Below are 16,857 nucleotides of genomic sequence, written 5' to 3'. Positions count from 1 at the left end.
TGTAAATTATTAATTGAGTCTGTTCTCAGTCTGCAACAACAGTTACAGCAGGAGGACACTTCTACCACTGAAGACATGGCTGGCATGACGAGCCTTCTCCTTTTGCTGTGGGCTGGTGAGTACCCAACTTTTACAACTATTCTAACCGTTCTCTTAAACAGCAGATAGTGGATGTTTTTAAGAGCACTGTTGGCACTGTTGCTTAACACTTATTACAAGGACCTAAATATAAAGCGCCCTTGGGTATTTTGGTTCAGTTTTTGCACGATTAACCTCAATTTGTGAGGTAACCCTGTAGACCTGCTCTACACAACTTTATACTGAAAGCATTTACCTGACTCTCCATTCCCAACAACAAACCAAGAAATTCATGCGATGAAGACTTCTTCAATATATTGAAACATACTGTAATGCTACCTGTTTTTTGTTATTGTATGGTTGTTGTTTTTTGCAGTGGTGGAATGTAACTAAGTACATTTACTAAGTACAATTTTGAGGTACCCTGTACTTTGCTTGAGTATTTCCATTTTATGTAACTTTATCCTCCTACTCAACTAGTTTTACTTTTTACTCCACTACATTTAGCTGGCATCTTTAGTTACTTTTCAGATCGAGATTTAACATAAAAAAACATGATCAATTTAAAGTTACTAGACATTTTATTACATTAAACCTCATAACAGTATATTAAGGAGTTAAAATGAGCCCTGGCTTGAGAAAATAAACCGCTGCTTACATAATTGCATCAATAATAATAATCCAATAATATATTTGGAACATAAAAAAAATAAAAAAAATCTGAGTGGGGTCATTCTACATAACGAGTACTTTTACTTTAAGTACATTTTGATGCTGATACTTTGTACTTTTTCTTCAGTAAGTTTTGAATTCAGGACTTTTACTTGTGGTGGAGTAATTTCACTGAGTGGCATAGGTACTTTTACTTAAGTAAGGGATCTGATTACTTCTTCTACCACTGGTTTTTAGTGTGTTAATTAAAAAAAAATATTAGGCTTCCAAAGGAATGTTGATAGAACTTTTGTCACAGTTCATCATGTGTATTGAAAACTTTCTACAAGGTGAATTAGCTGTTCTCCACAGCAGTTGTTGTTGTAACTTACAGTGACCTGGTGGAGGACTTTGTCTTTCAGGTGCCACAATGAGCATGTGGGTGGATCTGCAGAAAAGAATCATCGGAGGTAAAAAGTGTGAAGACACTGAGCGCCTGGACCATGTGAAATTGGTAGATGTAAACAATAACTTTGTGTGTGGAGGTTCTTTGATCAGCAACCAGTGGATTCTGACTGCAGCACACTGCTATGAACAGTAAGAGAAACATTTACAAACTACAAGCACTACAATCAGCAATCAGGTATCGTTTTAGAGATGTAAATTATCACAATCAAATTGTTATTTTATTTTTATAACCTGTATGAACAGTTGTTTTTAATAAACTGATAAAACGCAAAACATGTTTAGCAGATAGCTCCATGAGTGGTGCTGTGATGTTAGATGTTTTGATTGGATTAAATCCAAATGCAGATCCCAAGCGTCTGATTTCAGCTCTTTTTATTCTGTTTTTGCACATTGTGGTGTGTTCTTTCTGCAATGAAAGTGTATCCAAAATTTGATTCAAAAATTGTAATATAGAGCCTTGTTTACAGTATCAAAATATATGACAATATATCAAATTCAAATGCAGTGATCTTCCTCTTTAACCTTTATTTATTTGTAGGGGTCTGAAAGCAGTTGTAGGTGTGCATCCAGGTCCAGGAACACCAGAGGAAATCACAGACCATGTGATCTATAGGAGTTACAAAATCTTTAAAAATGACATCATGCTGCTGAAGCTACGTAACCCTGTTGACCTTGATTCTACTGGCATTACACCTGTACGTCTTCCTGACTGTAGAAACAAACCGGATGTGTGAGTTGTGATCTTTCCTGTTTAACAATAAGTGTGAAAACTCAACACTTGAGGAAAATGAAACATTTCTGTGGTATCATTTAAAATGTAAAGCTGTTAGTGATGAAAGCAATTTTTTGTTTTGATAATTTAATGTTTCACCTTTTTTTCCAAAGAAAAGGGTTATAAAGATGTTCTTTCAATTATTTTCCTTGTTTTACAGAGGGGATGAAGTGCAGAGAGCAGGTCATGCAGCCACAGCTCCGGACGCTGATGGTAAAAAAGGTGAGATGGACCTTGTTTACTTCATCTATGTTCATCACATAGTCTTCTTATTTTGTTTTATCTGTTTAGTAACATTGCTGACACATAATAATACCAAGAAAATGAAGTGATCACTGTTAAATGAATTTCATTAATGCATCATTCATCCATAAAATGTTCAATGTTAACACTCAAACAATTATTTAAAAAAAAAAGTAAATGGTAAATGGTAAATGGACCTGCACTTATATAGCGCTTTTCTAGTCGCTTTGCGACCACTCAAAGCGCTTTACAATACAGACTGCGCTCATTCACCCTTTCACACACACATTCATACTGGTGGCAGAGGCTACCCTAAACGGTCCCACCTGCCACCATTGGGAATTCATTCACACACCGATGAACACAGCACATCGGGAGCAATTTGGGGTTCAGTATCTTGCTCAAGGATACTTCGACATGTAGGCTGCGATGGTCAGGGATCAAACCACCAACCCTTCGGTTGGGGGCCAACCAACTCTCCCAACTGAGCCACAGAAAGTAATCTCAATATGAAAAATCCAAGTAGGAATTAGTTAGTTAATCCCTTCAAAAATAATTACTAGTTCTGTAGAGCCAAAAAAAATATTGATTACTGACACTGAGATCATATTTCTCATAAAAAAACAGAAAAATATTTCTACAATGCATGTTTTTGAGTGATGCGATACTTTAAAAAAGAGGGATGAATATAGGGAACCACTAGCAAAGCTTTAATTTGTCACATGACCTTCAGGAGGCCATATTGAAACCCTATTTTGCAGACTTTTCCAAAAGAAACAGCTTTGCGATTTTGCGCCACAAAAAAATCACTCAAAACGTCATTTCCTGGCCCTTTTCCATCTGGAAAAAATATATTCCTACTGATAGGTGAGTAAACCTTCATTTTTTAAAGTTTCAGACTGTTCAAGACATTAATTTCAATGGATCGTTGGTTCAATGGTACAATGTTCCCTACAGGCAACATTCAGACAAGAAACCGATTTAAAAAGTTCCTTTTATAATGTTTTTAAATTTCAAATGTTGAAAATCAAACCCAAAAAACTTCCCCACAAAAAAAAGAATTATAAAATTTCTTCAGATTATGTTTATTTAGTCAATTTTAAGACACGAAAGCACTCCAAATATTTTGTTCCTAACTGGCATCATAATGCGTACCATAGTGGGTTAAATACTTGTATTTGGAGCAATAAACCAAAAACAAATGAATTGTCTACAAGAACATCATCCTTAAAATGAAGCAGAGTGATCATCATGGCCTGGAGTTGTCTTGCTGCCCCTGGGCCTGAACAAGCATTACTCACTAAGAAAACAATGCACTCCAATGTATAGAAATCATCTTTACAAGTTTATGTTTTAGGGCAGCTGTCAGTCATCTTATATTTAATAGACGTCAGGAGAACAACACAGATTTGTCCCTAAACACACTGAGGGGAAAGTTTAACCCTCTTAAAGAAGAGAGACATTCATGAAATACATTTATAAAATATCAATATAATTAAATGTTTCTGGATGCATAGATGTGACCAACACCTGCAGGAAACATTAGATTTTTTTTTCCAACCCGACTTTAATGTTGAAGTCAATAATTCAATAAACCTGCAGCTGCTTTAACATTAATATTTCAGACCGATGGAGCTTGTAGATTATTGTGACAAATATCAAACCAAATTTAATGACTCATTCTTGCAACATTGCAGAGAAATCCAAAGGCTTCACTCACAATACACTTTAATTAATAATTAGGGCCCGAGCAGGCAACGACCTGCGAGGTCCCTATTGTATTTTGAATGATTATTTTTTTATTCTCATGACGAAATTATTGCATTTTTCACTGCCTGAACATATCCCAAAACTCATGAAACTTTAAATATAAGTCACACATGGTGAAAAATTTTATAATCTATTGTCATCCTGGAGTTCCACCACTAGGTGGCGCTATAATAAAGGAAAGTGCGTTTTGGCTAATAACTCCCACATACTTTATCGCACATTCAGCATGCCCCGACACGCGTGTACTGCGAGGGCCCGTTCAGTACTGCGCGCAGTCCTAGTTTTAAATTGTTTTTCTTAATGTATTGAAAACCAATGAAGTTTTTAAAAAGGAGGAATAACATTCAAAGATGGTTGGATTGATTATCTAAAAGAATAAACAAGTAGAAATAATCAGGTTCCAGTGTGTACATGTGGATATTGATAAAGCTTTTTTTTAATTAAAGAAACTCCTTTTTTCTATCCTTAGTGTGTGGCGAATCAGCTGATTTGCAGTGTATTAAGGCTGGTGTTGTTGACTGTGACCACAACAGAGGCTGTTGGCCAACATTCTTCCATAAACACACATTCTGCACCGAAGGAGTTGGAGTTGATACATGTCCAGTGAGTAGACATGACTTCTAACCTTCAGTCTGTTGTACAGTCAGCATGAGGATTTCAATAAATTATATTAATGTCTGTCTAAAGCAATATATGCATCTCTCTCACAGGGTGACTCTGGTGGAGGAGTGCTTTTCCATGACATGATTTATGGTGTCCATGTTGCCTCTGGTGAATATGCCTGTACTATACCAATGGTTAGTATGGACGTCTGCCACTACAAAGAATGGATCCATCAGAAAACAGGACTGCCTTTTCCATAATAATGCCATGTTTTGGATGTGGTTAACTGGGAAATGTCCTGCCATCTAATTTCAATTGATGGATTTAAATATTCTACTATTTGTTTATCCCTTTAAGATCAACAATAATTTTCAAACTTGTAAATTGATTTTGCATGTTGTTACACAGACATATTGTAAAATGACAAAGGGACTAAAAATAACAACCTGCTGTTCTTTCCACAATAATCCCTATTCTTATGCATGGTTGTCATTTAAAATAAATTTGATTCAAAATTATTATTTTACAGTGTGATTGTTGTTTTTATGCTTTTAATGTCACAAAACAAGAGACATACACAATTTAAAATCTCCACCAATCACATCTCTGACAATGACATATCATGTCCTTTCAGGTTGTTATGGCAAACATCAAATATTTCTCTTATTTACACATCCAGGCAATTTTCTCAAAATTCCACCAAACCTGGGGCAGAACTCTCCACTTCAGTACATCACATACAAAAGTTTCATGACTGTGATACAAGAGAATAATCACGAATGGCTTATGTTTAGTAGCTAACTGACTTTTATTCTGTCCTGTGCCAACTATTAGTAAAGTATGTGTGTAAATGTGCTTAGTTACATTCCACCACTGCTTGCAACACCTCGTCACAAGTTATATCTTCACGTGGACTTGAGCTTTGAGCAGTTCAACTTCAGATTGTTTAATTTCAGCCATGAAAAGGTTAAATTATCTAATATTTCACAGTATTATACAGGGTGTCCATAAAGTCTCTTTACAACTTCAAAAACGTATTACAAAAGCAAATAAACAGACAAATATGTATGAAATCATTACAAAATGAGGAGTAGATATTGATGTTTTTATGCCTCATTTAATTCACCTCTACATGGGCACCATTAGCTGGTTAGGGTTCGGGTCATCAACTCCTCTTTATCCAACACTGTCTCTGTCTCCATACATTTCTTGTGCCGTGCACAAATCAAGGTATATGACGGTGGATCTCTTCCACACTTTGTTCTGTAGTTTTGTGAGTCTGCATATCCAATTTTGTTTCACTACAGCATGATACACATTGTGTCTTCTCTTGAGTAGTAGACATTTTGATAGGGGTTTATTTACCTCCTATGTATTTCATCAACAGGGTACCTGAAATACACAAATGTAATGTGATTTAAAACGTTGATAACCACTGAGTACATACAACAAATCTGATTAAGATATCTCATCAATTGCCTTTGTAATATTTTTTTAAATTGTAAAGAGACTTTATGGACATTCTGTACATCTGTGTTTTTTAAGACCTTCACAAATACTATTACTGCTAACTAAACTGGTGCACTTTGAGCTTTGATATTGCATTGTATGCCTGCATGTGCATTTATCTGTGTGTGTTTCTTTTCTCTTGGTGAGTGTACTGTTGGTGAGATCAAAACTTGAGAACCCTGACATATAACATGGAAACATGAGTAAGGACATCATGCTAATACAGTGACCTATATCCCAAAATAAACTGAATGTTTCTGTTAGATTAACAGATTCTAAAATGTCAGCGAATAAAAAGATGTGAAATTTCAATGAAAAATGTATTTCTTTTCATAAGTAAAGCATTCTTCATTACGATAGAAAAAAAAACTAAAAAAACAACTGCAAACTTTGTGTGTGAAGGAGAATTTATTCAGTCAGGAAAACTTACATAGATTGAATCAACGATACAATTGGCTGACCCAGGACTTTTTTCCCCACCAAATAATGCAATGTTTGGGGTGTTTTTAACTGCAAAATGTCCTGCCATTTAACTCTAATTTCAATTGATCAGTTTCATTTAAATATTCAACTATTTCTGAATCTGATAAATCACAAATAAATAATCTCCATTCTATATTAACATTTTTTCATTTTTTATTATGAACGTTTTAAAAATGTAAGTTTAGTCTTGGTATCAAAACTGTAAATTCAACTGCATTTTGTTATACAGACATATTGTAAAATAACAAATGGACAAAAAAATAACAACCTGCTCTTCTTTCCACAATACTGATAATGATAAACAATAACTGTTCTTGTGCATTGTTTTGTCAGTTACAATAAATATGATTCAAATCATCATTTCACAGAGTCTTGTTCTTTTTATGTTTTTAATTAGAGCCCGACTGATGTATCTGTAGGCGATTATATCGGTGGATATTCGTCTATCAGCGATATATCGGTATCGATGTACATGTTGTCTGATAAGCGCCGATGTTGGAAACTTTGTTTTACAGAACACAATGAAGAAAGACGCTTGGCATGATTTAGAAATAGTGTTTTAGCATTTGTCCAGCAGAGGGCGCTGCGACTCCATTGAGCCCTCAGTCAGAGGTTTACAATTATACTTCTAGCTCTCGCCTCTAATAGATTTTGGGCCAAACGCTGGGATGCAGCCCAGCTTTGCAGATTCTACGACAACCGAGACTCCTCTGTGGGTAAAGTGGACACCGAAGGACATGAAATGTAACAGGCAACTCACTCGTGGTTATAATTGTACCAGCACAGACACAATTATAAAAAGCAAAAGCACTCTGTTCTGAGTAGACGCGTTTGTCACATTTGTCCATCAGAGGGCGCTCTGCCTCCATCGTTTACAACTGGTCCAATGTGCAATGGTCCATATCCAACTGCTGACTCTGTCTACATTGTATATAACGTTCCTAAAGTTTTTAATTTTTTTTCAAATTGTTAATACTTTTTATATTCCTACTCGTTTATATTGTAAATTGTTAATATTATATTTTTTGTTGTTTATATTTCTAGTTTATACTGTGTTAAAATAATTTGATTATTCTTTCTTTTTCTATCTCTCTGTCTGTCTCTGTTGTCTGTCTCTGTGTGTGGTCACTATCAAATGCATGCGTACGTGTGTGTGCTCTATCTCTCTATGCATTTATATATTAAGCAATATGATTTTGATTCAATGATTATGTTTGTGTGTTAATATTGGTTTATGCTGTGATTACTTTAAATACATAGATTCCATTTGCTTAAACTGATTAAGATTCTATAATCTGTGTCTCCAAATTATATCTGTAAGACATAACAAGGCAGAAGGTTTTGTTGAATGTTTTGGAGAACAGGCCAGGTCGGGACACAGTGTGAAGGGCAGAGAAGATTGTTGCTCGGTGACCTGACGTGTCCCTGTATTGATTTAAACTGACAAATCAGCGGATCCAGGAGGCGGAACTTCCTGGAAGAAATCTATCGTCATGATTAGTAAACAATTGTTAGATAAAAATGGGTTCGAGGGAGAGGAGAGGGGTTCAGACTTCACGACCTGAAACCAGTCTGTGTGTATCATATAGATCATATCATATAGACATATAGAGTGAACCCAGAGATCTCTGAAAAATGCACATTTCTTGACGTATTGTAATAAAATTATGTTAAACTGAGAACTTGGACGTGTCCTGCTCATCATTCCCCATCAAACGATCTGCGCAGAGAAATAGGTGAGGATTTTCGGTCGGTGTCAGATAATTCAATTTTCAAGGTTTCCTCAGCAATTTTTCTAACAATTGCTGTTTCCTATTTATTGTTTTTTGCTATGCACTGCTGTAATACTTCAAAGTTCCCCGTTTTGGGACTGCAGGATTGGTGGTTGAGTGATTTAATTTTTTTTTCAATCAAAATGTATGTGTTCTTGAAACATGTTGTATCCAGACAGGTTCCATGTATGGATTTTTTCAGATAAAGTATACAATAAGTTCGTTATGTTGTATGTTATATACCTACGCATAGACATTAATTAATCATTAGTGAATATTAACCCTCTTGTTATGTTGTGGTTCAAATTGATTCATTCTAAAGTAAAAAAAAAAAAAAAATCTAGTTAAAAGTAATTTTTCGTTATGTTTGGCTTAATAAGTTTAATCATAACATTAACATATACAATAAAATTGGTTCATTTCACATATTTGCAACTCCACCACCAGCCAAAGTGGAGGCTAAAAGGAGCCAGAAGTGTCAAATACTAGTCAAACACACCCTCTCTATTGTCTTGACCTCATCTGTAAAGTGTGAGAATGCAGGTGTTGGTATGACATTTGATGGGAACCTTCTCTGTTCCTGTGGGCAAACTCCACCTACATTGAGTGGACACTCAGCAGGGGAGGAGCAAAACATACAAAGATTCTCTGGAAGGGAGTCCTCCCAACATTACACTCTGCAGCTACATGACATACTCTCTGTCAGAGCTTTAGAAATGAGCAGCAGAAGTAAACAGGTGAAGAAAAATAGTTAAAAAATAAAGAAAAATAAAAGTACAAATTATAGCAGCAAAAGTTGCAAAACATTTTACAGATAATTTCTTTAAAACTATGTATGACATTTATGTAAGAAATATATATCTGTAGGACAACTAAAATGTTTTGGCAACTTTTGCTTCCGGAATTTTTATGGTAACAAGTTTGCCTTAATGTGTGCATATATTTCTTTTCTTTTTTTTTTAAAACATAGAATTCACTGTAATTTGACATTCAAGACCATTCAGCAATTGAATAACACTGTAAAATAATCTATAGCGTCCCATTGTATTATTTTAAATATTTCAACTGTATTGTTTACTTAACTGGTTCACTTTGTGCACATATGCCTCAAAGTCTACATTTATTCGTCTGTGTGTGTGTGTGTGTGTGTGTGTGTGTGTGTGTGTGTGTGTGAGAGAGAGAGAGAGAGAGAGAGAGAAAGACGGAAAGAGTTTCTTCACATATGATCAAAACTTATCCAGCCAATGAATAACAACAGACATACATGTGTGGATATATTTTATAAGGACAAGATCCCAATACTGTTAGAAGCAGCAAGAAGCCAAATATATGATAATAAAACACGATTTCACTGTTAAATGAGCAGCAATTTCTAAACGTCAGGCCACACAAAGGTCCGTGTGTAAAATTAAACTAAGATAATGACATTTAAATTGACTTTTGACTACAATCACCACACGGACAAGAGCAGAATAATGTACGAAAGTTTCGTTTATGACAAGACGTTGAACTATCTCACTATAAGGCAAACAGAGAGTGAGCGCCTCTGTTTCGATAAGCCAACGACATATTTTACAGCATTGACTGACATAGAGGAAGACAGAGGAGACAAAGAGCCAGCGATCACACATTTAAAAGCATATCAATAAAATAATAAAAACCTACCGCTATTCACAGAGTCTCTGGTGTTTTTGCATCCGAGTCTAGTTGAGGTTAGTGAGAACTGTCGTGTTGCAGAGCTCCCTCTGTGTGCACAGAGAGATCTGACAGCTGCCTCCACCCCCAAACCCTCCACACACACACACACACACACACACACACACACACACACACACACCATTACAAGTACAAATCCTGCAATAAAAACTTACTGAAGTAAAAGTACAAAAGTATCAGCATTAAAACGTACTTAAAATCAAAATATCTGTCAGAAGGTGTTTTATATATGCCAAATATATTGTATTATTAGTATTGATGCATTTATATCAGCAGCATTTAAATGTTGTCAGAGTAGGGTTAAGTTTAACTACTTAATTTATCATTGTTTAATTTGTAAAAATGTGTTTTATCAGTTTTTTGATCATGTCTTTCATTTCAAATGTCGACCTGAAAAGTACAATATAATTAGCCTCTAAAATGTAGTGGAGTTCAAGTATAAAGCTCCAAGAGACGGAAATACTAAAGTAAAGCAGTATTTCAGTAAATGTACTGAGCGAGCCTACAACTGCCTCCAGCCCCAAACCCCTCTACACACACACACACACACACACACACACACACACACACACACCATTGAATTGTAGCGTCAGGCCATGAACGAGTTACATTACCGTCCCTCATTCGGGGAGTTTTTCAAAAAACGTATACATTTTTTTTTTCCCTCCCTTTACAACTCTGCTTCATAACAGAGGGATAATCGTTTCCACTCAAAAAAATAAAAATGAATAAAATTGCACAGTGGGTTAAAAAAATAAATACCATGAACCCAACACAAGAGGGCAAAACAAATCAAAAAGTCTCAACAAGTGCAGATCTCAGTAGCCAATGGAGGTGTGTTGATAAACCTCCATGAGGTGATTGGTGGCTCCAGGGCCAACAGGACAGAGTGAACACATTTAAAAAGGCCCACAGTTACAGCAGGAGGACACTTCTATCACTGAAGACATGGCTGGCATGACACGCCTTCTCCTTTTGCTGTGGGCTGGTGAGTACCCAACTATAGTTTACATCTCTTCTCCTTACTTTAACCATTCAACTGTAAATGCTGTGAGATGTTGAGTTCTAGTCCAACTAATACCTGTAACTATTCTATACTAAAGTGAATATGTCATTATTTTATTGTTTTATTGCATCACTGTAATTCTCTTGGTACCTTTTTATAGAGTGAATAAATTGTTCTCTATCACAACTAACATTCACCTGTTGGATGACTTTCTGTCAGGAGTCACAGTGGTGGACCTGTGGAAGGTGGATCTGCAGAAGAGAGTCATCGGAGGTACAACTTGTGATCGTCCGTACCATGTGAAATTGAGAGGAAGTAATGCAGCCAAAACCCAATCCAACCTCTGTGGTGGTACTCTGATCAGTGACCTGTGGATTCTGACTGCAGCACACTGCTTGGTTGAGCCAGGATGGTAAGAAAGTCACAGTTTAGATGGACATAATAAGTTTCTGTCTGGAGGTCAGCGACCAGAGGATTCTGACTGCAGGACACTGCAATATACTGATATAGACAGAGACCGTTTTAACTACAAAACTAGTCAAGATATATTTCTAACTCATAAATTCAACTGGAAAGTCCTGAATCAGCTATTAGTTATAGTTTTAGAGGTGTAAGCACTTGAGTATTGCAATCATATTTTATTTTTATAATCTGTATTGATTATCAAATACACTATAATTTTTCAACTATTTAAATCAAAAAGTAGTGCTGTGACGTTGGACACTACAGAGACTATGAGAAATGATCATGCAGATCCCATTGTTGTGATTGCTCAGGTTTTATCCACATGGTGGTGTGTTCTTTTAACAATCAAAGTTCATCAAAAAATTAGGTTTAGAAATTTGAAATACAGTATTGCCCAATAAATCGAATCATAATTCAGTAATGTTCCTCTTAAACCTTTATTCATTTGTAGGGAACTGAAAGTTGAGGGTCCACGTCAAGGAAAACGAAAGAAATTCGAAAATCCTAAGATCCATGTGGACGAAAAAGGTAAGCAGCATGACATCATGCTGCTGGAACTAAACAGCCCTATTACTGGCAAGACACCTGTAGCTCTTCCTGACTGTAAAAATCGTCCCAATCTGTGAGTAGTGGTTTTTCCTGTTTAATAATAAGTGTGAAAGCTCAAGGAAAATGAAACATTTCTGTGGTGTGTGACATGTGATGAAAACTATTTGTTCTATTTGTAATTATATTTTTACCCTTTTTTCTTTTCAAAGAAAAGTGTTAGAAATATATTCTTTTTATTATTTTCCTTGTTTTGCAGAAAGAAAGTGGAGATAGCAGGTTATGCAACTCTGGATGACATTGATAAGAAAAAAAAAAAGGTGACATGGACCTTATTCTTATTTTGTCTAATTTGTTTAGTGACATTGCTGACACATAACATAACCAACCTGTTTTCTGCACACTGTATATATTAAGTAATCTCAATATAAAAAAAATAAAGTAGTAATTAGTTTATTTTAAAAAATAAGAGTGCAGATTGTAGTTCATGGTTAGTTAAAACATATTGATAACTGACACTGAGATAATAATTTATATCTGAGCAATATGAAACATAAAGTTTGACAATGGCACTAATGAAAGACAACATGGAGTTGTTGCTTAAATCACTTATTGCCATTGTACACCTTAAACTGGTAACGTACATTACTGGGGATTTCTTTTGTTTTTAGACAAAAGACTATATTGTGTTTTTAGAAATAAACCAAAACAAAATAATTGTCTGGAAGAACATCTTCCTTAAAGTGAAGCAGAGTGATCATCATGACTTGGAGTTGTTTTTCTGCCCCTGGGCCTGAACAAGCATTACTCACTGAGAAAACAATGCACAAGTTTATGTTTTAGTGTAGCTGTCAGTCATCTTATACTTAATTGTGTTGTACTTGAGACAATGACAATGAAGATATTCTGATTGATACTTCGTAGACGTCAGGAGACACAACACAGATTTGTCCCTAAACACACTGAGGGGAATGTTTTAACCCTGGCCTTAAATCAGTTGGAATTTTGTGACATGAGCTGAAGAGACACATTCATGTAAGACATTTCTTAAATATTAATATAACATTTTCCCCCACCTGACTTTAAATGTTTAAGGGAATAATTCAATTAACCATCAATTGCTTTAACATTAATATTTCAGACTGATGCAGCTTGTGGATTATTGTGACTTTGACAAATATCAAACCAAATTTCGTGACTTATTCATGCAAAATTGCAGATACATTTTTAAAGTTTTGAAAAAGGAAGAATAACATTCAAAGATGGTTGGATTGATTTTCTAAAAGAATAACTAAGTGTAAATAATAAGGTTCCAGTGTGTACATGTGGATATTGATAAAGCTTTTTTTTCAGTAAAGAAACTCGTTTTTTTTTCTATTCTAAGTGTGTGGTGAATCAGCTGATCTCCAGTGTATTGAAGCTGATGTTGGTGATGATGCTTACTTCAAAAAAACCATGAAATGTTTGGAAGAGAAAGAGAAAGATGAGTACGATAAAATACACTTTCAACACATGTTCTGCGGTAAACCTGATGGAGTTGATACATGTGACGTGAGTAGGCATGACTTCTAACCTTCTATCTGTTCTACAGCCAGCATGAAGATTTCAATACATTACATTGAAGTCTGACTAAAGCAACATGCATCTCTCTCACAGGGTGACTCTGGTGGAGGAGTGGTGCACGGTGGCATGATTTATGGTGTCCATGTCAGCTCTGATGACGAATTATGTGCAGCACCAATGTTTTTTATGGACGTCTGCAGATACAGCGATTGGATCAGTAAAGTAACAGGACGGCCTTTTCCAGGATAATGCCATGTTTTGGATGTGGTTAACTGTGAAATGTCCTTCCATTTTACTCTAATTTCAATTGATCCATTTAAATATTCAACTATTTGTTAATTCCTTTAAGATCAACAATTGTCCAACTTGTAAATTGATTTTACATGTTGTTATACAGACAAATTGTAAAATGACAAAGGGACTAAAATTAACAACCTGCTCTTCGTTCCACAATCATCACTATTCTAATGAATGGTTGTCATTTAAAATAAATTTGGTTCAAAATTATTATTTCACAGTGTGATTGTTGTTTTTGTGCTTTTAATATCACAAAAAAAGAGACATTTTCTACACAATGTAAATCTCCACAACAACATATCATCTCCTTTTGGGTTGTTATGGCAATCATCAAATATTTGCTTATTTACACATCCAGGTACAGAGAATATTAGCCTTCATTGGAAGTCTGCTTGTGTCTAATACTGATACTCTCGCATGCAAACTTATGGAAAAGAAAGAAAGAAAGTTCAGCCCTCCCTGTGAAATGATTATTAGGAAAAAGTTCATACAGTTATGTCACAGTGGGCTTTTTATTCCCATGCATTATAAAGGTGTGTTTTGCATTTTGCCTCATCGAGAAATCAACAATAACTTCCCTATTTTACCCTGGCCAAGTTAAAACATATTTTTGAAGGCAATTTTCTCAACATTTCCCTAAACCTGGGGCAGAACTCTCCACTTCAGTATTACTAAGACACAAAAGTTTCCTGTTTCATGACTGTGCTGTGACTGATTAAAGGTGAAGGGGATTATTATGGCTTTTATTGTCGGGCTATTAACTGTCTCATCTTTAGAATGGAGATAAATAAAAGTCTTAAACAGGTGAAAAATAAAAGACAAATGACACCCAATCGTTGTTTAAACTGAAAAACAAATCACAAACTTTGTGTGTGAAGGAGATTTTATTCAGTCAGGAAAGCTTACATAGATTGAATCAAAGATACAATTGGCTGACCCAGGACGTTTTTCCCCCAAAGTAAAGCAATGTTTGGGGTGTTTTTAACTGTGGAATGTACTGTCATTAAACTAATTTCAATTGATTAGTTTAATTTAGATATTCAACTATTTCTGAATAAAAAATAAGTAAAATAATCACCATTCTACAATATGAACGTTTCAAAAATGTTAGTTTACACATTCTTGGTAGCAAACCTGTAAATTCAACTGCATTTTGTTATACAGACATATTGTAAAATGACATATGGACAAAAAATAACAACCTGCTCGAACAATATGATTCTTCTTGTGCATGGTTTTGTCAGTTACAATAAATATGATTCAAAATCATCATTTCACAGTGCTATCCTTTTTATGTTTTTAATTAGAGCCCAACTGATGTATCTGTAGGCGATTATATCGGTGGATATTCGTCTATCAGCGATATATCGGTATCGATGTACATGTTGTCTGATAAGCGCCGATGTTGGAAACCTTGTTTTACAGAACACAATGCAGAAAGATGCTTGGCATGATTTAGAAATAGTGTTTTAGCATTTGTCCAGCAGAGGGCGCTGCGACTCCATTGAGCCCTCAATCAGAGGTTTACAATTATACTTCTAGCTCTCGCCTCTGATAGATTTTGGGCCAAATGCTGGGATGCAGCGCAGCTTTGCAGATTCTACGACAACCGAGACAACAAAGAATAGCTGTGCATTCAGCTGTGGACATGAAATGTAACAGGCAATTCACTCGTGGTTATAATTGTACCAGCACAGACACAATTATAAACAGCAAAAGCACTCTGTTCTGAGTAGACGCGTTTGTCACATTTGTCCATCAGAGGGCGCTCCGCCTCCATCGTTTACAACTGGTCCAATGTGCAATGGTCCATGTCCAACTGCTGACTCTGTCTACATTGTATATAACGTTCCTAAAGTTTTTTATTTTGTTTTTAATTGTTAATACTTTTTATATCCCTACTCGTTTATATTGTAAATTGTTAATACTATTCTAGTTTATACTGCTGTTAACTTTTTATTGGTTTTTGCTATCCACTTTGCTGCTGTAACACTTGAAATTTCTTAACTAATTAATTAATTTATTTAACTAATTCTGTTTCATGTTCCATATATAGTTTTCTTTTTCCAGATACAGCATACAATAAGTTAATTATGTTTTATTTGATATTGTCAGACCTGGACTCAAACAGGACTCAGACGCAGAAGAATCACAGTTCAGGCAGACTTTATTTCATTCTTCAGCCTCCGACAGAGGGATAACCAAACAGGCTATGAAAGTTATCTATGAATACAAAGGAAAAAAGGAAAAACCAAAATGGAAGAAAGACTACTAATAAACATAGAACCACTCTGAAAAGGGAAGGAAGAAATAGCTAAACTAGGAGAAAATAAATAAACAAGAAAATTGCTCCACAAGGAGGAAAAAGAAAGGCTATGACCTGAAAACTTCAAACACTTCCAAGTGAGGAAAAACTACTCCGGTATAGAATTAACAAAATCCTCCTAAAAACTGGAGGCTCAGTGACTCAGTGAAAATGTATCCTAGAACAAAAAATCACTCCAAAGGAGGCTAACAAAAACTTAACTGAACAGCAATGCTAAACTATGAAAAAAATACTAAAAATAATCACTCGCATTGAGGCAAATAATACAGACTGACATAGAGCAAATTTGGCTAGACAAAGACAAGACTTGGACGATAACTGTGGTGCACAACACAAACGAGACACTCTGGCACAAGACAAAGGGAGACGCAGACTATAACACATGAGGGTAATGGGGAACAGGTGGAAACAATCAGGAATCAGGGAAGACACTCAGACCGGTGACACGTGAGGAAAAGCAAGTGACCTGACACGAGAGGAGAAATGATTTTCAAAATAAAACAGGAAGTAGTACATTTTCACAATAAAACGACAACAACCCAGGACAAGACAAAACCTCATCGATGTGACAGATATACCTAAGCATAGA

At 35.4% G+C, this 16,857-nt stretch overlaps 1 protein-coding gene across 1 annotated transcript; it reads left to right on the top strand.

The window, feature by feature from the left end:
* The first annotated feature begins 1,159 nt into the window (after nucleotides 1-1,159).
* LOC131973529 (trypsin-like) lies at nucleotides 1,160-5,079 on the top strand. The gene is made up of 5 exons (XM_059335547.1): nucleotides 1,160-1,326; nucleotides 1,736-1,927; nucleotides 2,130-2,191; nucleotides 4,452-4,585; nucleotides 4,693-5,079. The coding sequence occupies exons 1-5, from the start codon at nucleotides 1,160-1,162 to the stop codon at nucleotides 4,843-4,845; spliced, it is 708 nt and encodes a 235-aa protein (XP_059191530.1). The 3' UTR covers nucleotides 4,846-5,079.
* Nucleotides 5,080-16,857: the final 11,778 nt, after the last annotated feature.

This window comes from Centropristis striata, chromosome 1 (genome assembly GCF_030273125.1).
Source record: "Centropristis striata isolate RG_2023a ecotype Rhode Island chromosome 1, C.striata_1.0, whole genome shotgun sequence".
NCBI lineage: Eukaryota > Metazoa > Chordata > Actinopteri > Perciformes > Serranidae > Centropristis > Centropristis striata.
The sequence above is the reverse complement of the archived record's forward strand: the minus strand, read 5'-3'. Positions and strand labels throughout refer to the sequence as shown.